This window comes from Chiloscyllium punctatum, chromosome 45, assembly GCF_047496795.1.
Source record: "Chiloscyllium punctatum isolate Juve2018m chromosome 45, sChiPun1.3, whole genome shotgun sequence".
Taxonomy (NCBI): domain Eukaryota; kingdom Metazoa; phylum Chordata; class Chondrichthyes; order Orectolobiformes; family Hemiscylliidae; genus Chiloscyllium; species Chiloscyllium punctatum.
In genome coordinates this window covers 45,044,465-45,066,428 of record NC_092783.1, presented here as the reverse complement: position 1 = coordinate 45,066,428, position 21,964 = coordinate 45,044,465, and the positions used below count along the sequence as shown (strand labels likewise).

Here is a 21,964-nt window from a genome sequence, read left to right as displayed (position 1 = left end):
CTAATCAAGAGGAAGAGGGAATCATATTTAAGGTTGAGGAGGCAAGGGTCCGACAGGGCTTTAAAGGTTTAGAAGATATCCAGGAAGGAACTGAAGAATGGACTTCAGAGAGCTTCAGCAGATAGGATTAAGGAAAACCCTGCGGCATTCTACACTTACATGAGGAACAAGAGGATGGCCAGAGTGAGGGTAGGGCCAGTCAGGGATTGTGGAGGGAACTTATGCCTGCAATTGGAGGAAGCAGCGGAGGTCCTTGATGAATACTTTGCTTCTGTATTCAGTACTGAGAGGGACCTTCACGTTTAGGAGGACAATTGTGAAATAGACTGATATGCTAGAACAGATTGATGTTAGAAAGGAGGAAGTGCTGAAAACTTTGAAAAATATGTGGATAGCTAAATACCCTAGGCCAGACAGGTATAACCTATGTTACTACAGGAAGCGAGAGAAGGGAATGCTGCGCTTTTGGCGACGGTATTTGTGTGCTCACTGTCCACTGGAATAGTGCAAGATGATCGGAGGGTGGAAATGTTATTCACTTGTTCAAAAAAGGGAATAGGGATAATCCTGGGAATTACAGACCGTTAGTCTTACATCAGTGGTGGGCAAAGTATTGGAGAGAATTCTGAGAGACAGGATTTATGATTAATTGGAAAACTGTAATTTGATAGTCAGCATGGCTTTGTGAGGGACAGGTCATGCCTCACAAACCTTATTGAATTCTTTGAGGATGTGACAAAACATGTTGATGAAGGTAGAGCAGTGGATGTGCACATGGATTTTAGCAAGGCATTTGATAATGTTCCCCGTGATAGGTTCATTCAGAAAATAAGGAGACATGGGATACAGAATTGGCTGACCTATAGAAGACAGAGGATGGTGGTAGATGGAAAGTGTTCAGCCTGGAGCTTGGTGATCAGTGGTGTTCCACAGGATGTGTTCTGGGACCTCTGCTCTTTGTGATTTTTATAAATGACTTGGATGAGGAAGTGGAATGGTGGGTTAGTAAGTTTGGCAATGACATGAAGGTTGGTGGAGTTGTCGATAGTTTGGAGGGCTGTTGTAGGTTGCAACGGGACATTGACAGGATATAGAACTGGGCTGAAAAGTGGCAGATGGAGTTCAACCTGGAAAAATGTGAAGTGGTTCACTTTGGAAGATTGAATTTGAATACTAGGATTAAAGGCAAGATTCTTGGCAGTGTGGAGGAACAGAGCGATGTTGGGGTCCATGTTCATAGATCCCTCAAAGTTGCCACCCAAGTTGATAAGGTTGTTAAGAAGGCATATGGTGTGTTGGTTTTCATTTGCAGGGGGATTGAGTTTAAGAGCCGTGAGGTTATGCTGCAGCTCTGTAGATCCCTGGTTAGTCCACACTTGGAATATTCTGTTCAGTTCTGGTTGCCTCATTATAGGAAACATGTGGAAGCTTTAGTGAGGGTGCAGAGGATATACCAGGATGCTGCCTGGACTGGACGGCATGTCTTATGCAGAATCATTGAGGAAGCTAGAGCTTTTCTCATTGGAGTGAAGAAGAATGAGAAATGACTTGATAGAGGTGTACAAGATGTTGAGAGGCACAGATAGAATGCTGGAGACTTCTTCCAATGATGGGAATATCTATCACAAAGTAATTGGAGGAAGGTTTAGGGGAGATGTCAGAGGTAGGTTCTTTTCACAGAGAGTGGTTGGTGCATGGAATGCACTGTCAGCAGCGATAGTAGAGTCAGATACACTTAAGATACTCTTGGATAGGCACATGGAAGATAGTACAATGAAAGGTATGTAGGTTAGTCTGATCTTGAGAGTAGGCTAAAAGGCTGGCACAACATTGAGGGCGGAAGGGTCTGTACTGTGCTGTACTGTTCTGTGTTGCAAAAAAACAGTCTTAGTTACTGCTAAGGAAAAGTGTTTGAAAAGTTCTGTAGTGCTTCGTTCTCTATCAGAATTTTTTAAATCTCTTCTTCATCGGCTAATGGCCATCTATTTCAAAGAAAGCTACTCTGATGTGTTGCTGCAATGTACAACTGCTCCAGTCTCACTACTTCACATTAAGCACCATAATTAACATATGAATACTGGAATAGCTTAAGAAAAAGAAAAGAATTGAAGTGAATTCAATTTGCCTTGTATTATGGCCCACTAATGTTCAAGGTATTGACTCATAGCATCTCGGAATTTTGGAAACCGTCAATCAAAAGTCATCTTTCTTCTGGTATGTGCTACATTTGCCACATCTTGTGTCTTGAATTATTCAAGAATCTTGAAAAAGTGTTGTCTGTAAAAATAATGTAATTTGTGATAAAAACAGAATGCTTGAGAGGCTGAGCAGGTCTGGCAGTATCTGTGAAGAGAAAAAAATGTTAGAGTTTTAAATCTGAATTGACTCTTCTCAGATTACAGCTATATGGTTTATTCTGACTACCCTCTGAAATGGCCTCCCGAGCCTATTAGACATAATTGTACCAAAATGCCAGAATGTCGAAAAGGAATGCCACCCAAGAAATGTGGAGAAGGAATAAAATCCAAATGGACCACCTGGCATAAATGGACCACCTAACAATAAATCTAGCCTTGTCAATCCTGCAATGTATTTCTTATTAAGTTATGGGGGTGAGTGCCAAAACTGGGGTAGCTGTCTCTCAGAATAGTCAAGCAACAGTCATGCTGATGGAACTGCATCTTATAGACAATGTTGCAGACATCATCACTATTCCTGGGTATGTCCTGTTCCATTGGTAGGAGAGACCCAACGGAGATGGCAGCACAGTAGTGTATGGTCAAGAGGGAATTAAACTGGGAGTTCTCAACATTGACTCAGGACCTGAAGAAATGTCAAGATATCAAGCCAAACATGGCCAATAAAACTGGTTACCAAATGCAGCCTCCCTTGGTTGATGAAACAGTTCTCTTTCATGGTGAATACCACTGGGGGTGGAAAGGATGGAGAATGCATTATGGGATGGGAATTTCTACATTTGTCACTAAGACTGGTTCAGTAGCAACACTACTGATCAAGTTTGTAAAATCCTAAATGTCATAGCTGCTAGACGGTATCCACTGAAGGTTGTGAGTGCACTAAAAAGATGGAAAAACATACTTAGCTTCACCTGCACTAATCTACCTGCTGCAGATGCATCTGTCCATGAGTGTCGACAGGATTGACCGCCAAACACTCATTATAGGAACTAGGTCCCTTCCCTGCATTGAGGAGACTTTCCATCATGTGTAGTACTACCATCACACTAAATAGGATAGATTTCACATCAATTAATTCAAAGCTCGGCATCTATGAGGTGCTGTGAGCTATTAACAGCAACGGAGCTTCACTCTAACTCAATCTGCAACCACAGAAAACAAACAGATAAAACCTTGTCAGTGACAAGTGGATGTGGTTTGGACTTTCAGACGAATTTTGATAAGATCTTTCACAAGAGATTGCGATATAAAATGAAAGTCCATGTGATTGGGGTCATACACTTTCCGAATGGCAGCCAGTGACCAGTGGAGTTACTGCAGGGCTCGTTTTTGGACCTCAACAATTTAAAATAAATATTAATGACTTAAATGAAGGAGCTAAACTTACTATTTCTAAGGTTTCAGATGACACAGATCTCAATGACAGAGAGAACTGTGAGGAGATACAAATATACTTCAGTGAGGTTCGACAAGTTGATTAAATGAGTAAATTCATGGCAGATGAAATGTGATGTGGATAAGTGTGCAGTTATTCACTTTGGTAGCAAAAGCAGAAAGGTAGATTATTATGTGTGTGGTGATAGCTTGTGGAAAAGGGGAACATGTATTGAGAATTGGGTGTCCTTGTATGCCAATCGCTGAAAGTAAGTATGCAGGTACAGGTACTGGTAAAGAAATGGTATGTTGGCTTTCATAGTGAGATTCAAGTACAGGGGCAGGGATGTCTTGCTATAATTGTATAGAGGCTTGATGAGACTACACCTGGAGTATTGTGTATGGTTTTGCTCTCCGCGGACGATGGAGGAAGTGTGACTGAGCTTTTGCAGACTGATTCTGAGGATGATGGGACTAATGTATGAAGAGAGGTGGGATCAGTTTGGATTATATTCACTAGATTTTAGAAGAATGGGGGGCATCTCCTAGAAGGCTATAAAATTCTCACAGCTCTAGAAAGATTTTCCTGAGACTGGGGCCTCGAGAAACAGGGTCACAATCTAGGGATGCAGGATAGGCTATATAGGACTGAGATGAAGAAACATTTCTTCATCCAGTGTGTGGTAAACCTGTAGATTCTATGCCACAGAAAACAATTGAGACCATAACATTGAATGTTTTCAAGAAAAAGTTAGCTTTGTTCTTAGCACTAAAGGGACCAAGGGTATGAGAAGAAAGTGGGATCAGGATATTGAGTTGGCTGATAAGCTACATTAATATTGAATGGTGGAGCAGACTTGAAGGGCTGAATGGCCTACTACAGCTATTTTCTATATTTCAGTTTTTATCACCCCATCAGTCTACTCTCCATTGTCAATAAAGTGATAGAAACTATCATGTCATTAGGTAACGGTTGCTCAGCAATAACCTGATCACTGATGCTCAATTTGGGTTCTTCTAAGCCTGCTCAGCTCCTGATCTCATTACAGTCTTGGTTCAAATATGGAACAAAGAACTTAAGAGGTGAGGTGGATGTCATACCTTTGACATCATAGTGTTATGAAGATGTAGGTATGTACTGTACCTTTAAGATAGACTGGAAACTGGCACGGACTTAAAGAGGCACAGAGTTTGCAGAAAGAATTTAAGATGTAATATTTGACTGAAACCAATAGTGTAGATGAGTTGCCATGGTACACAACAAATTCATATTTGGCCAATCAGTTTAAATTATGCCCCAATATCCCAAAATCCTGTCTAATTTGAATTGTTTTGATGACATTAAATCAATAAAATGATTCAATCGTTTGGAGTATAAAACCAGACATTTTGAACAGTTAGAGGGAGAACTGCCACGAAAACCAACAAGTATAGACTGCTAGCCAAGTAGCTCTCTGAAAGATACCTGTTCATAAGAAAAATTGTGCAGCAAAAGACTGAAGAAGAGACAACCCAGAAAAAACTCAGAGTGAAATCTACAAAGGAGAATCGACAAAACTGGCTGGTTTTGAAACTTATTTTTGGAAATGTTAATCAGGTTTTTTTTTATCAGACCTGTAGAGTGGGAGGTAAAGGTTTAAGAGAAAAGAGTTGTAGAAAGTGGTTTTAATGTTCTCTGTTGGACTTAAAGAATAAAATAGTTAATTTTTTCCTTGAAATAGTGAAATACGAGATGGTTCCTTGCCTCTCAAAATTTAACAGATTACGGCGTGAGCTTCTCTGTGTGTTGGGTTTAAATTAGCAGAGGGGTTTACCCAGTGTCGTAACAATAGTCACTTCTGACTGAATATGCCATCAAGGAGCCCTAGCAAAATCCAGGTCAGTGGGTTTAAGGGGGAAGCCACGTTGCATGTTGAAGTCACCCAATACTAAAGAGGCTAGTTGTGAGTGAGCTCACTCACTCAGCTCCAGGACATCTCTGCAATAGTTCCTCGGCAGTGTTTAGGCCTATTCATTTTCTGCTGCTTTATCAATGATCTTCCCTGTTTCCCCTTCCCATTGTAAGATCAGAAGTGGAGATTCCTGATGATAGCAAAATGTTCAGTACCATCCTCAGAAACTGTCTTATGTTCAAATGCAACAAGGCTTGGACATAACAAGTGTCAAATAACATTTAACCGCAGGCAGTGACCGTCTCCTACAAGATGGAGTCTAAATATCCTCCTGTTTGATATTGAATTGCTTTAGCATTACTGAATCCTCAATATCCTGGGAGTTAACATTGACCAGAAATTGAACTGGATTATCCATATACTTACCCATGTCAAAGGCTAGGTTTCTGCAATGAGCAGCTCCAGTCTTGACTCTCCAAAACCTATCCACTATTAAATGGTGCAAGTAAGGAGTAGATATGTGCAACTGCAGTGACACTCCAGTTTGACACTATTCAGGACAAAGTCTTCTAATTGGCACCACATGTATAAAGGTTCACTCCCTCCATTACATCGATATATCCACAGTTCTATCAGGTAGGGAATTCATGGATTTTGATGCAGCAGAGATGGCAGAATACTACTATAGTTCCAAGTCAAGATGATGTATGACTTGTGCAAAAATTGTTAGTGATGATGCTCCCATTCATCTGTTGACCTTCTCTTTCCAGTTGGTAGAGGTTGTGGGTTTAGAACACATGTTGAAGGAGCCTTAGTGAGTTATTATAGTGCATCTGATAAATAGTATTCACTGCTGCCATTGTGCAATGGTGGTGGAGCCATTAAATCTTGAAGCTGGTGTATAGGATTCCAGTTAAGCAGGCTGCTTTTTCCCTTGTGTCGTCATAGCTCTTGAATGTCGTTGGATTTGCACCCCAGGCAAGTGAGTAACATTCCATCTCATTCCTGACTTGTTCTTTATGCATCATAATCAGGTTGTGGGAAGCTGCGAGATGAATTATTGCCAATGGAGATCTAGCCTCCAACCTGCTCTTGTGGCCACATGATGCATATGACTCATTCAGTTCAGTTTCCAGTCAATAGGGGTTGTGTCCCTCCACCTGCTCAGCATGTTGACAGTGGAGGATTTGGGAATAATAAAACCAGTGAATGTTCTGGGGAAATAGTTAGTTGATGACCCCATATGAGGTCCATTGGGAATCACTAATTAATTCCTCTATGAATCTCGTTGAATATGAGTCCCGTTGGTCACTGGCAATAGCCTGCCCATTTGGAACTCATTACCTCACTTCCTTAAGTTCCTACCCCTGGACCTGGAAAACTGGGTTTGAATCTCATCCGCTCCAAATAACATTTCTGAACGTGTTGATTATAAAACTAAGTTAAGTTAAATAGAGTCCGCTGGCTTCCACACGAGACTTTAACACTTTGCCTATGGCCATACCAGTTTAGAACACCTGATCTGATCTGGTTTCAAATGGTAAGCAGACACTGGCCTGTTTAGCTCATGGATCGGAGACCACCTGGAATAGCTAGTGAATAGGCTCCACTGTTTCTATAGTGTAATGGTTATCACATTAGCTTTACGTAAATGGCACTTGTAGCGCAGTGATAATATCTCTGTCTTTGAGCCAGGAGGCATGGGATCAGGTGTCACCTGTTCCACATTCGTGAACAGGTTGTTTAGAAAAATAGTTTAACCAAAACTTGAAAAAAAATTAAGCATAAAGCAGATCTATACTGGTGTTAGGTATTGTCTCTGTTTTAAAACTTGGGTCCTTTTTTTCTTCCTACATAAGGTGGTGATTTTTAAATGAATAATCTTGAAACAAGTATAAACCATGTAAAGTAACAATTTAAATCTGTTTTTAATCCTTTAAAATTTTGCTTTGGTTCAGAATATTGGCTATCATTCTCTCTTGAGGCTTTGTATTTTTCTCTTTATATTGTATCTGTTTCATTAAATGATTATTGCTTAAAGAAAAAGCTGACCCAGAGGGGTTTTCTAGCACAATGGTAGTGATATGGTGACATGGTGCCACAGAGTTAGCGCTGCTAACTCACACTGTTTCGAATACACCTTTGCGTATTTTCCCCCTATCTGCTGTTGGTTTCCTCCAGGTGCTCTGGTTTCCTTCCGCAATCCAAAGATGTGCAGTTTAGGTGGATTGTCCCTACTGAATTGCACATAGTGTGCAGGCTAGGTGGATTAACCATGGTAAAAGCAGGGTTACAGGGATAATGTAGAGGAGTGGGCTTGGATGGGATAGTCCTCAGAAGGTAGGAGTGGGCTCAATGGGCTGAATGGTCTCCTTTCAAATTGTAAAGATTCTATGATTTGAAGCCCTTTTCTTGCAAGATGCAGCATAGGTAGAGAAAATTATACATTGCTTGTGTGCATTGCTGTCATCTTTCCCATAATCAAAGTCTTGTCTTATAAATAATCCTACAGAAGAATTGTGAGGAACCGGTTCTGAAAACTTGCACAGCTTTGTGGAAACCTTTGTTAGTTTTCTTTGCAATACTTTTACGGATTTCTTTTTTCTTTCTGTCAGCAAGGAACTGTGGTAATCCAGGAAATATATTGAATGGATATTATGAGCTTCGCAATGCATCTTTTGAAACGAAAGCTACTTTTTATTGTAACGAAGGGTGAGTTTTTGGCATACCCCATTTTGTGATTGAAGTAGAATTGACTAAGGTGATACCCTGAGGATATTATCAAATCATCAAAAAGCTGATAACCTACAATTTCCTGATGCGAGACATCTGACAATGTGCACTGGCAGTGAGATATTTCATCTCTCAATTCTCAAGTCAAATTTTTTGCACGTCAGGTTGCAGGAAGTGCCTGCTGAAAGTAATGTAGAAAGGACAAAAGATCACCTGTGACTTTGACCAAAATTGAGATCAACAATAAAGTATAAGATTAAGAATGGATTTTAAAAAGGGAGTCGGAAATAGAATAAATTAGTTAAATTAGACAAATGCAAGAGAAGTAAAGGGAAAGTTAAATTTTAGATTTAATCAGGAAAATATGGAAGTAATGTAAAATAAGAAAAAATCTTAACAAAAATTGCTATGTTTTTATTTAATATTTTTTGGGATGTGGGCATCTCTGGCTGGCTAGCATTTATTGCCTATACCTAGTTGCTGTCGAGAAGGTGTTGGTGACTTGCCTTGAACCACTGCAGACCACCTGCTGTGGCTTGACCCACAATGCCTTTAGAGAGAGAATTCCAGGATTTTTGCCTACCGACAGTGAAGGAAAGGCGATATGTTTCCAGTTCAGAATGGTGAGTGTCTTGGAGGAGAACTTGAAGAAGGTAGTGTTCCCATACATCTGCTCTCTGTGTCTTTCTAGATGGAAGTGGTTGTGAGTTGGAAGGTGCTGTCTGAGGATCTTTGGTGAATTTCTGCAGTGCATCTTGCAGATAGTACACACTGCTCCTACTGGGAATTGGTGGTGAAGGGAGTGGATGCCAGTCACATGGGCTGCTTTGTCCTGAATAGTGTCAAGCTTTTTGAGTGTTGTGCCAGATGAGATGCCACGGCTCCCCTTTGTTTCCTTTCTGAGGTGCAAAGATATTGAGTGGCATTGTAGGAACACAGACCACATTCTTGGGTACTTAAAATATTAAGCACCAGAAAATGTTTGCGTTGTTATGCAATCATACGTTGTGGAAAAATCGTACTTTAGAAACGGTGCTTAAAGTGTTGGCTCTGTAATTGTGTTACAGCCAACACACATTTTAATAGTTTGTGCAGGAGAAACAGTGTCCCCAATTCATCAATTATTTTACAGAGAATTTGTGTTGACAAAATGCATGTTACAATAAAACGACCTGTATATTAAAAAGGCAAGTAGCTAAAATAAGCACTTATCCCTGCGCTGTACAAGTCTGAGAATTATTATGGGAATAAGGAACTGGCATAGATGTTAGACAATATTAAGTGTTCATTGTAGGAGATTCAAATCCCATCCCAGAATTTAGGGTTAAATGAAAGCCTGATGTGAATGATTTAAAGAAATTAATAGCAGGAAAAAGAAATATTAGAGAAACTTCAGGAATCTAAAACCTGATAAAACTCCAGGACCTGCTGGTTTACAGCCTGAAAGAGGTGTTTACAAAGATGATGTGCATTGGTCAGATATTTTTAAAAATCCTAGTTCCTAAAATACTCCTGACAAGTTGGAAGTTGGCAAATGTCACAGCACATTTCAGGAGTAAGGTAGAGAGGGAGCATACATGCTAAAAACTACAGACTAGTAAGCCTAAAAACAACAGTTGGGAAACCTGCAAACTGTCATTTAGGAAATTCTAATGTTCTGAATTAAAATCGTTGCATGATCAGACATCCAGCATAGTTTTAGACACAGGGAATTATGCCTGATTAAATTATTACAATTTTTAAAGAGTATAACTAGTCCAAAAGGTGCCATTTGATAAGGTGCCATAAAGAAGTTTTATTATGCATATTAGGAGCACATGCGTATTTGTAATATGTTACCACCAACATTAACGTTGGCTAACAGACAGGAAGATGTTGGCGAGAAACTGGAAAGAAGCTGCCCAATTGCTAATTATGGAAGGTTTGTGATGTGAATTTTAGTGTTGCAGTTGTTTGTACATCTGTCAGTTGGATTTCCTGACAGTATTTCAAAGTGGAGACGTTTACTTTGTTGTCTTAATCACAATAGTGGTAAAAGCTTCCTGCTGATTCATCAAAGCTTTTTTTTATTTAAAGTGAGAGCACATTGACTGAAGTTACACCAATATCCATCCTAGGACCAACTGATTAGACCTGCACATTATACCCCAACACAAATTTCATAAGGAACTTTACAGCTTGTCCTGATTTACGTTCTGTTCCCCAGTTAATATTTTGTATGCTTTACCATTTACAATTATATTCATGTCATGACTTGTATTTGCTAAAATCATAGCTTTCTTTCCTGATCAGAATGCAAAATTACTGTTGCATTTAATAGAGAACTCACAGCCTAATAATTGTTGCTTTGCCTATTTCAAACTAATCTGTTCCCTTTTGTTTAGATACCGGATGGTGGGTAGGAACTTCCGGCTGTGTAAAGCTGATGGTTGGGATGGCCAAGTCCCAACATGTGAAGGTACCTTAGGCCCAAAATTTTTGGGTGATTGACTTCTATTTCTGTGCTAAATGATTGTGGCAAATTCATTGGAACATTTGAAGAGTTAGCATCATATCCCAAATTTTACTGATTATATTTTAATCTTTGTCTATTGGCTGAATATTTGAAGTGGTAGGAAAACATTTTTGTTGAATTGTAAATACCAGGAGTTAAATAATGGGTTAGGTTTTCCTGGAATCTGCATCATCACAGCCAGGATCAGTAGGGTGGGTTAATCTCTACTGCATTGTTAAGTCACCCATTAGCCACCTCTGAAGTCAAAACCTTTAACCACTGAATCTAATATTTTCATTCAACAGTCTGTTTAAGACCAACTATTTCATTTTTCTACAGTTATCTCATGTGACCTTCCACTTCTTAATAATGGGACAGTTTCATCACCACCTTCTGGAGACCAGTGGGAACCAGGAATGGTAGCAAACTATTCTTGTGATAATGGTTATTCATTGTTTGGTGCAGAAAGACTGACTTGTACGGCATCTGGAAAGTGGGACAAGGATCCACCAACATGCAGAGGTATAAAACTTTACAATGCAATTTGTTTAATTTGATATTGAGAAACTTGAAACATAGTTGAAACACTTGTATGTCATAATCTGGTCTTTGAGAGTTCTACTGACAATCATTGATAACATTTGCAGGTTTTGGAAATCACCTAAAAGACCCTGAGAGTATTTTCTTTTATTTGTTTATAAGATGTGAACATTGCTGGCAAAGCTAGCATTTATTGTGTATCTGTAATTACTATGGAGAAGAAGGGGCATTGATAAGCTTCTGCAGTCAATGTGTAGAAATACCTGCATGGTTTTAGGTTGAGGGTTTCAGGCTTTAGACCCAGAAATAATTAAGGGATATTTCCAAGTCAGGGTAGTGTGTGATTTTGGCAGGCAACTTGCAGATGGTATTTTTTCCTTGCGTTTTGTTTTTGCTTCTCTATATGTTAGTGGCAACAGGTTTAAAAGATGCTGCTGAAAGAACCGAGGTGTGTTGCTGCAGTGCATCTTGTAGAGCAGACTTCCAAAGTATGGGATCAGGAACCAAGATTTTGGGGTTGCGAACTTCAAGGCAGCAGTGCCTGCTGTGGAGGTCTGACATGCCAGCAGCCGCAAGGCCCTTTTAAATCATCCAACAAAGAAAAAGCTGCAGATGCTAGAAATCAGAAACAAAAGCAGAAATTGGTGCAAAAATCCCAATAGGTCTGCCAGATACTGCCAGACAGATGCTTTCTGTTCTGAACGGGAGTCACTGGATCCAAAACGTTAATTCTAATTTCACGCTGGAGAGGCTGCCAGACCTCCTGAGTTTTTCCAGCAATTTCTTCTTTTGTTTCTTTTAAATCCTTGCTCTTCTGAATTGTGGATATGATCTAACTGTTGGTTTAAGAAGCTTGATGCCTGTCCTGAAAATCCCAGTGAAAAGGTAGGTGTTTTCTATTTGAAATTTAACCTCTGCACCCAACCCTCTGGCTGCCATAGGTTGTGATGATTACCAAGTCTTAAACTGGAAAAGGTTTTTGGTAACACCATTTTGGATGGTGAGCGTTGTAGCCATGAGCATCGGGCTATTTTGTCATCTTCTGTGTTTTATATCTTGTTTGTTTTCTAAGATTTTGTGCAAATACCACCTCCAAGTTACAAATGTATAAAACATGTCACTTAATCCTGGCAGTGGGTTTGGTAAGACTTGAAAAGAGTAGCATTTCTTAAGGTGATAAGTTGTATTGTACTTCAACTCCCCGTCTAACAGACTGCTATTTAGTACAGACCTTGAGCGTAATGGAAGCCTACCTTCACTGATCAGTATTCATGTTTGGATTCCTACAGTTCCTCGTGTTTTAAGATTGATTCATCTGCCTCATACCTAGTACCAAATCCAATTGAGGCCAGGATGGAGATATTCATAGCTATGACAATTTTGTCAGAGTTAGGGTTGAAGGATGATCTTAAAAAGTTAATGGAATGGTATGGGGTCAGGGAGGGACTTACAAAGGTATTAGAGCCTTGATGACTGAATTCTAGGGATTGCAAAAAAAGCCAAAGTTAAAGATGTGCAGACTATTCATAAGGTTATACGGTTGGCAACAATTAGAGATAGTGAGTACTCAGACGAGGCTGTGATTTAAATATGAAGATAATTTTAAATTTGTGGCTCTGAGACAATATACATTAAGTACAAGGGTGAAGAATGTACTTGTGTAGAAAAATATACTCCTTGGAGATAGTTATATCAACAAACTACTTCAATGTGCTCTGGAAAATTGTCAATAATCATGACAAGCAACGCATAAATGAGATGAGAGGTAAAGAAGGTGATGTTATAATCTATGTGTCATTATTACTTGTGGAGTTTACAAGTAGTAGTCCAACGGCATCAAAATATCCTTGGCCTGTAGTTGATTGCAATTTGTCAAAAGTGGATTTTAAATAGGCACTTGGTAGCCAAAGATGTGCAGTGTTTTCTTTCATTTTGTGACGAGACATTGACCCTAGTATCAAGAGAACTTGATTCAATTTAACTTGATCTTAGAACTTGATACTAAAACTTCGGATGAAGGCATTGCTGGCAAGGTGAACAGACAGTCAGGAGGTGAATTGTAATAGAGGTGTACAGACCCTTCGATTCAACTCGCTTATGCCGACCAGATATCCAAACCCAATCTAGTCCCACCTGCTAGCACCTGGCTCATCCCTCCAAACCCTTCCAATTCATATTCCCATCAGATGCCTTTTAAATGTTGCAATTGTCCTAGCCTCCACCACTTCCTCTCGCAGCTTAATCCATACACGTACCACCCTCTGAGTGAAAAAGTTGCCCCTTAAGTCTTTTTTATATCTTTACCCTCTCACCCTAAACCTATGCCCTCTAGTTCTGGACTCCCCCACCCCAGGGAAGAGACTTTGTCTATTTATCCTATTCATGCCCCTCATGATTTTATAAACCTCAGTAAGGTCACCCCTCAGCCTCTGGCACTCTAAGGAAAATAGCCCCAGCCTATTCAACCTCTGCCTATAACTCAAATCCTCCAACCCTGGCAACATCCTTGTAAATCTTTTCTGAACCCTTTCAAGTTTCGCAACATCCTTGCAATAGGAAGGAGACCAGAATTGCATTCAATATTCCAAAGTGGCTTAACCAATGTCCTGTATAGCTGCAACATGACTCCCAACTCCTATACTCAATACTCTGACCAATAAAGGAAAGCATACCAAACGCCTTCTTCACTATCCTATCTACCTGTGGCTGTACTTTCAAGGAGCTATGAACCTGTACTCCAAGGTCTCTTTGTTCAGCAACACTCCCTGGGACCTTACCGTTAAGTGTATAAGTTCTGCTAAGATTTGCTTTCTCAAAATGCAGCACCTCACATTTATCTAAATAAAACTCCATCTGCCATTTCTCAGCCCATTGGCCCATTTGATCAAGGTCCCATTGTAGTCTGAGGTAACCTTCTTCGCTGTCCACTACACCTCCAATTTTGGTGTCATCTGCAAATTTACTAACTATACCTCTTATACCAAATCATTCATATAAATGACAAAGTAGTGGACCCAGCACCGATCCTAGTGGCACTCCACTGGTCACAGGCCTCCAGTCTGTAAAACAACCCTTCACCACTACCCTCTGTCTTCTACCTTTGAGCCAGTTTTGTATCCAAATGGCTAGTTCTCCCTGTATTTCATGAGATCTAACCTTGCTAACTAGTCTCGATTGGGGATCCTTGGGGAATGCCTTATGGAAGTCCATATAGATCACGTCTAACGCTCTTCCCTCCTCAATCCTCTTTGTTACTACTTCAAAAAACTCAATCAAGTTTGTGAGACACGATTTCCCATGCACAAAGCTATGTTGACTATCCCTAATTAGTCTTTCCAAATACATGTTCATCCTGTCCCTCAGGATTCCTCCAACAACTTGCCCAACACCAACGTCAGGCTCACTGGTCTATAGTTCCCTGGCTTGTCCTGACCACACTTCTTAAATAGTGGCACGACATTAGCCAACCTCCAGTCTTCTGGCACCTCACCTGTGACTGTTGGTGATACAAATATATCAGCAAGGGGCCCAGTAATCAGTTTCCTAGCTTCGCACAGTGTTCTAGGATACATCTGATCAGGTCCTGGTGATTTAGCCACTTTTATTTGTTTCAAAACATTCAGCACTTTCTCCTCTGTAATATGGACATTTTTCAAGATGTTACCATCTATTTCCCTGTATTCTATATCTTCCATGTTCTTTTCCACAGTAAACAGTGATGCAAAATACTTGTTTAGTATCTCCCTCATCTCGTGCTGCTCCACACAAGGCCACCTTGATGATCTTTGAGGGGCCCTCTTCTCTCCCTAGTTATCCTTTTGCCCTTAATGTATTTGTAAAAACCCTTTGGATTCTCCTTAACTTTATTTGCCAAAGCGAGCTCATGTCCCCTTTTTGCCTTCCTGATTTCCCTCTTAAGTAAAGTCCTACTTCATTTATACTCTTCTAAGGATTCATTCGGATCGATCTTGTCTAGACCTGACATATGCTTCCTTCTTTTTCTTAACCAAACCCTCAATTTCTTTAGTTATCCAGTATTCACTGCACCAACTAGCCTTCCCTTTCACCCTAACAGGAATATACTGTCTCTGGGCTCTCGTTATCTCATTTCTGAAGGCTTCCTATTTTCCAGCTGTCTCTTTACCTGTGAACATTTGCAGCCAATTAGCTTTTGAAAATTCTTGCCTAATACTGTCATAATTAGCCTCCTCCAATTTAGAACTTCAGTTTTTAGACCTGGTCTAACCTTTCCCATCACTGTGTTAAAACTAATAGAACTATGGTCGCTGGCCACAAAGGGCTCCCCCACTGACACCTCCGTCACCTGTCCTGACTTATTTCCCAAGAGTAGGTCACGTTTTGCACCTTCTGTAGTAGATACATCCACTTATTGAATCAGAAAATATTCTTGTACGCACTTAACAAATTCCTCTTCATCTAAACCCTGAACACTATGACAGTCCCAGTTTATGTTTGCAAAGTTAAAATCTCCTACCATAATCATCCTATTATTCTTAAATATAACAGAGATCTCCTTACAAATTTGTTTCTCAATTTCCCTCTGACTATTAGGGGGTCTATAATACAAACCCAATGAGGTGATCATCCTTTTCCAATTTTCTCCATTCAACCCAAATAACTTCTCTGGATGTATTTCCGGGAATATCCTCCCTCACTACAGCTTTAATGCCATCCCTTATCAAAAACGCTACTCCCCCTCCTCTCTTGCCTCCCTTTCTGTCCTTCCTGTCGCATTTGTATCCTGGAACATTAAACTGCCAGTCGTGGCCATCCCTGAGCCATGTTTCAGTAATTGCTATGATATCCTGGTCCCATGTTTCTAACCATGTCCTGAGTTCATCTGCCTTCCCTGTCAAGCCTCTTGCATTGAAATCAATGCAGTTTAATTTATCAGTCCTATCTTGTTCTCTGCTTTTGACTCTGCCTACCCTAACTGTTTTGACTTGTTTCTTTTCTCAATTGTACCAGTCTCTTTCCTTACTATCTCACTGGGTCCCCCCTCCTCCCACCTTACTAGTTTAAGTCCTCCTGAGCAGCTCGAGCGAATCTCCCTGCCAGTATGTTAGTCCCCTTCCAATTCAGTTGCAATCCGTGTTTTACAGGTCACTTCTACCCCAGAACAGATTCCAATGATCCAAAAATGTGAATCCTTCTCCCATAGATTAGCTGCTCAGCCATGCATTCATTCTATCGTCTTTTTCCTACCCTCACTAGCTTGCAGCACTGGCAGTAATCCAGATATGACTATTTTTGAGGACCTCCTTTTTAAATTCCTGCTTAACTCTCTATATTCTCCCTTCAGAATCTCATCCTTTTCCCTTCTCATGTCATTGGTTCCAATGTGGACAATGACCTCCTGCTGGTCCCTCTTCCCCCTTGAGAATATTCTGCACCCATTCTGAGACATTCTTGGTCCTGGCACCAGGGAGGCAACACACATTTCTGATTTTTAACTACTCATATGACTAGTCCAGTTCAGATTCTGGTGTATGGCAACTCCCAAAATATAGGCATAGTGTGCTATTCAGTGATGGCAGTACCAGAGAATGTCATGGGGTGATTATTAGATTCTGTCTTGTTGGCGACGGTCATTGCCGGACACTTGAGTGGCTGAAATATTAGTTGCCATTTGTCAGCACAAGTCTGAATATTCTCAATGCTTAGCAAAAACATTTAAATCGTTGAAGTCATTCATTCTAGACAGTCTAGTAATAAGGAAGTGATGCTGGAATAAAAAAAAAACTGAGAGACAAAGCAAGTACCAAGAAGAGATGATCTATAAATTTAAAAATTCTGAATCTTGACTTTATATCATGATGATTAAATACATTTTAAATATTGTAAACAAATTAGTTTTTGTAATGATTGAAAATTTGTCAGTGTAAATTTTATTATGTAGTAAACATGTACGTGTTATTATGTAGTGGTATGCTTAGCATTTACATATTAATATTTACATGATCTGAATGTGAATACCATGCCTGTTGTTTGATTCTTGTCGTTTTGTTTCTACCCTTAGAATCAAAAATGCCCCTGACTCGTAAAATTGGAGAGACCAAGGAGAAACCCCCTGCAACCATCGGTACTGTGAGATAGTTTTTTTTCATTTAATAAAAGTGCAGTTCTCTCTCTTTCTCACTCCTACCCCATCACCACTAGACCTGGGTATTTTTGATCAGCCATAAGCAAGCTTTACTAATAGAGAGCTGTAACTGCTGCCCAGAGAGTGATATTAAATGGCAAACATTATTACTCAGTGTAACTATATTGCAAAATGTGGCAACATTTCTTCTGCCTAGCTTGAATGGTAGGAAGGATAGTCTTTTGCAATATAGATAAAGGGCTGCATGTCAAATTCACTACTTTGCTCTTTAATGTCACTCTCTGGGTAGCAGTTCCAGCTCTCTGTTACTAATAAAATTGTCAATATATTTTGATCATTTCCATGTCATCTTAAAAATCAAATAAAAATGACATTACAACCATCAAAAAGTGAGCTTAGTCACTTTTTCAGTCGTTTCAGGAGAGTAAGAAGGAAAGATGGTTTGGTTGATTAATCGTTCCATGGTCCATGAATAATTCCCTCAGACTTCAAAGCAGAGTCTCTTCCTGAATTGACCTGGAATACAATTTATGGTTATCATAGCCTGGTAAAGGTGTCTCTGTAGGTATGGGAATGTTGCATTAGAAATCTTCTATGTCATCAACTACCATTTTGTTGTCATCTGGGGAGAAAATATTGTATCTCTTAAGATTATTAATTTTTATTTCTGTTGCTTTCACTGTTAGTGATCACTAAGAGAGATTGGGACACCACCCACACCTTCCATCTCCTCTATGACTTTTGTTTCCCTGGCCTCCAATGCCTCATCTTCACCAGGGGCATCCAGTCCCTGTACACATCCATTTGCCATGACAAAGGCCTCCAATCCCTCTAACCCACCCACCATCCTTCCACTGACATACTCATTTGATTGGCTGAACTGGTCCTCACCCTCAACAATTTCTCCTTTGAATCCTCCCACTTCCTCCAGACCAAAGGGGTAGCCATCGGCACCTGCATGGGCCCCAGCTATGCCTGCCTCTTTGTAAGGTATGTGGAAAAGTCCATCTACCGCATCTACACCACCACTGTTCCCTACCTTTTCCTCCACTACATCAGTGACTGTACCAGCACCACCTCATGCTCTCACGAGAAGGTTGAACAGTTCATCAACTTCGTGAACATCTTTCATCCCGACCTCAAGTTCAACTGGACCATCTCGGCCACCTCCCTCCCTTCCTGGACCTCTCCAATTCCATTTTCAGTGACCGACTCAACATTGGCATCCACTACAAACCTACCAACTCCCACAGCTACCTGAACTACACCTCCTCCCACCCCGCCTCCTGTAAAAATGTGCTATACCTTATTCCCAACTCCTCTGCCTCCACCACATCTGCTCTCAGGAGGACCATTTCCATCATAGAACATCCCATATGGCCTCCTTCTTCAAAGACTGCAATTTCCCCTCCCACGTGATCAACGATGCCCTCCAGTGTATCTCCTCCACTTACTGCACCTCCGCCCTTGAACCCCACCCCTCCAATCAGTACAAGGACAGACATCTTCCCCCTCCCCACAAAAAAAACCCGATACATCCCACCAACCTCCAGAGAAATCACATCATTCTTTGTCATTTCCAGTACCTGCAAACAGACCCCACCGCCCTCCCCATATATTTCCCTCCCCACACCTATCTGCGTTCCAGAGAGACCATTCCCTCCACCAACCCACCCTGCACCTTCCTTTGCCACCACAAGAAGTGCAAAACCTGTGCCGACGCCTCCCCCTCACCTCAGTCCAAGCCCCCAAAGGATCCTTCCACATCTGACAGAAATTTATCTGTATTTCCACACACGTCATCTACAGTGTCCGTTGCTCTCGATGTGGTTTCTTCTACATTGGGGAGATAAGACACAATTTGCAGAACATTTCAGAGAACGTGTTTGGTCACCCACACTGAAAAACCCCACCGCCTGTGGTCAAACGCTTTAACTTCCCCTCCCACTTAGCCAAGGACTTGCAAGTCCTGGGCCTCCACCCGCCAAACTCTCGCCACCCAATGCCTGGAGGAAGAACACCTCATCTTCCACCTTAGGACCCTCCAACTACATGGGATCAATGTGCATTTCACCAGTTTCCTAATTTCACCTCCCCCGCCCCCCCCCCCCCCCCCCCCCCCCCACCACACTCCCCCACCCCCCCACCTTACCTCAGATCCAACCTTCCAGCTCGACACCCCTCTTGAACTGTCCTGCCTGTCCATCTTCCTTCCAAACTATCCACTCCATCCGCCTCTCTGACCTATCACGTTCACCCCCACCATCATCCACCGTTTGCATTCCCTGCTACCATGCCCCCACTCCCACCCTCCTTTCAATTATCTCTCAGCCCCCTTGGTCCATCCCTCAATTCCTGATGAAGTACTTATGCTCGATACGTTGACTCTCCTGCTCCTTGGATGCTGCCAGTCTGGCTGTGCTTTTCCAATACAATATTGTGCAATTCTGATCTCCAGACCTCACTTTCTCCTGTGATGAGATTGGGCCAAGTATATAAGAGGCAGCTGCCTAGGATCCACTGCCTTTGTTCTTCATGGTATTAAAACTGATATTTTTTTAAAAATACGTTATTGTAAGATTCAAATTACAGTGCATTATTTGCATAAATCTACCATTAATTGGATATTTAATGTGGCTAATTACTAGTTAGGAATTTCCTTGAATTTCTTTTGCCTGTTCTTCATAAGAAAAATCACAGCCCAGGAAAATCTGTCTCAAATAATTAGCATGCAATGATTTACTAGGTATTTATTTTAATGAAATACTTGTCAAGTGTTGCAGATCTAAATATGCCATGACTTTGGAAGGTAGCAGAGTGAGTAGAGATGTGATTATGAATATCATCCTTCGTGTTTTGAAGAAGCAACAACATACCTGGGTCATTAACTAGTTATACATAAAACTTCAGTTTAACATATATAATGCATGTATATTTTTTATTTATAGAATCACAAGTGCTATTTTACCGTTATCAAAGCAATGATAAGGGCTTATAAAGAGTAAACAGTATACCGACACTCCAACCAGTGGCAGTGTGTAAAAAGTTTATTCTTAACCAATTTAAATAGTGCAATTAAACTAGAAACCTGCCTATAACTCCACTATCCATTCTATAAGACCATAAGACATAGGAGTGGAAGTAAGGCCATTCGGCCCATCGAGTCCACTCCGCCATTCAATCATGGCTGATGGGCACTTCAACTCCACTTACCCGCATTCTCCCCGCAGCCCTTAATTCCCCTTAATTCTATCTGATAGAGGAGATGAAATCTTATTTTAATGATAACAGATTTGCCATATAAACATTGCATATATTAGAAGGCAATTACTTGCATATTATAGATTTAATCTTTTTCTTTAATCCTACAGTAGAAGATGAAGGAGGACTTGGTAAGAAGAATTGTTTTATAACAAGCGTTTTATAAATCTTTATCACCACATATTGTGGTTTTTGAGCGTTCCCAGATGTTTTATAAGCCATGGATCACAATTGAATATTAAATTGTAGTTTTAAATGGCATTCAAAGAAATTAACACCATCAAATATATTTTCAGATTCATGGTCATAGAGTCATGGAGATGTACAGCATGGAAGCAGATCTTTCAGTCCAGTTCGTCCATGCCAATCAGATATTCCACCCAAATCTAGTCTCATTTGCCAGCAGTTGGCCCATAGCTCTCCAAACCCTTCCTATTCATATACGCATCCAGATGCCTTTTAACTGTTGTAGTTATACCTATCTCCACCACTTCCTCTGGCAGCTCATTCCATACAAGTATCACCCTCTGCGTGAAAAAGTTGCCCTTTAGGTCCCTTTTAAATTTATCCCCTCTCACCCTCAACCTTTGCCCTCGAGTTCTGGACTCTGCCACCCCAGAGAAAAGCCCTTGTCTATTTACCCTATCCATGCCCCTCATGATTTTATAAGCCTCTATAAGGTCACCCCTCAGCTTCTGTGCTCCAGGGAAAACAGCCCCAACCTATTCAGTCTCTCTGTATAGCTCAAATCCTCCAACCCTGGCAACAGCCTTATAAATCTTTTCTGAACCCTTTTGAGTTTCATAACATCCTTTCGATAGGAGGGAGACCAGAATTGCACATAATATTCTAAAAGTAGCCTAACCAATCTCCTGTACAACCACAACATACCTCCCAGCTCCTGTACTCAGTGCTCTGTCCAATAAAGGAAAGCGTACCAAATGCCTTCTTCATTATTCTATTCACCTGCAACTTCACTTTCAAGGAACTATGAACCCGTACTCCAAGGCTTCTGTTCAGCAACATTCCCAAGGACCTTAATATTAAATGTATAAATCCTGCTCTGATTGCCTTTCCAAAACGCAGCACCTCCATTTATCTAAATTAACTTCCATCTGCCACTCCTCACCCCATTGGCCCATCTGATCAAGGTCATTGAGCAATGACTGGTTAATGTCACTTATTATGGGTGATAGTCTGATCATAGGGATAAAATCCAACCTGTCTGTGAGGGTGCTGGGGGCATTACTACTTTTGCTCATGGTCAGCAAAAACCACTGGAAAAGCATTTGTGGCCTTCCATGCAACAGTCTTTGCTTCCCTTTAGCTGGTAGTTTTCCTGAGACTT

At 40.8% G+C, this 21,964-nt stretch overlaps 1 protein-coding gene across 9 annotated transcripts in view; it reads left to right on the top strand.

Moving 5' to 3' along the window:
- LOC140467333 (C4b-binding protein-like) overlaps positions 1–21,964 on the top strand; it is an 87,900-nt gene that overhangs the window by 28,403 nt on the left and 37,533 nt on the right. For 5 of the 9 annotated variants that reach the window (XM_072563620.1, XM_072563615.1, XM_072563621.1 and 2 more), the window contains exons 7-11: positions 8,080–8,176; positions 10,582–10,655; positions 11,031–11,213; positions 17,272–17,334; positions 20,727–20,747. In XM_072563620.1, the coding sequence (XP_072419721.1) occupies positions 8,080–8,176; positions 10,582–10,655; positions 11,031–11,213; positions 17,272–17,334; positions 20,727–20,747 (438 nt within the window). The remainder of the gene's footprint in view (positions 1–8,079; positions 8,177–10,581; positions 10,656–11,030; positions 11,214–17,271; positions 17,335–20,726; positions 20,748–21,964) is intronic. The other 4 variants (XM_072563622.1, XM_072563618.1, XM_072563623.1 and 1 more) reach the window with 2 other exon arrangements.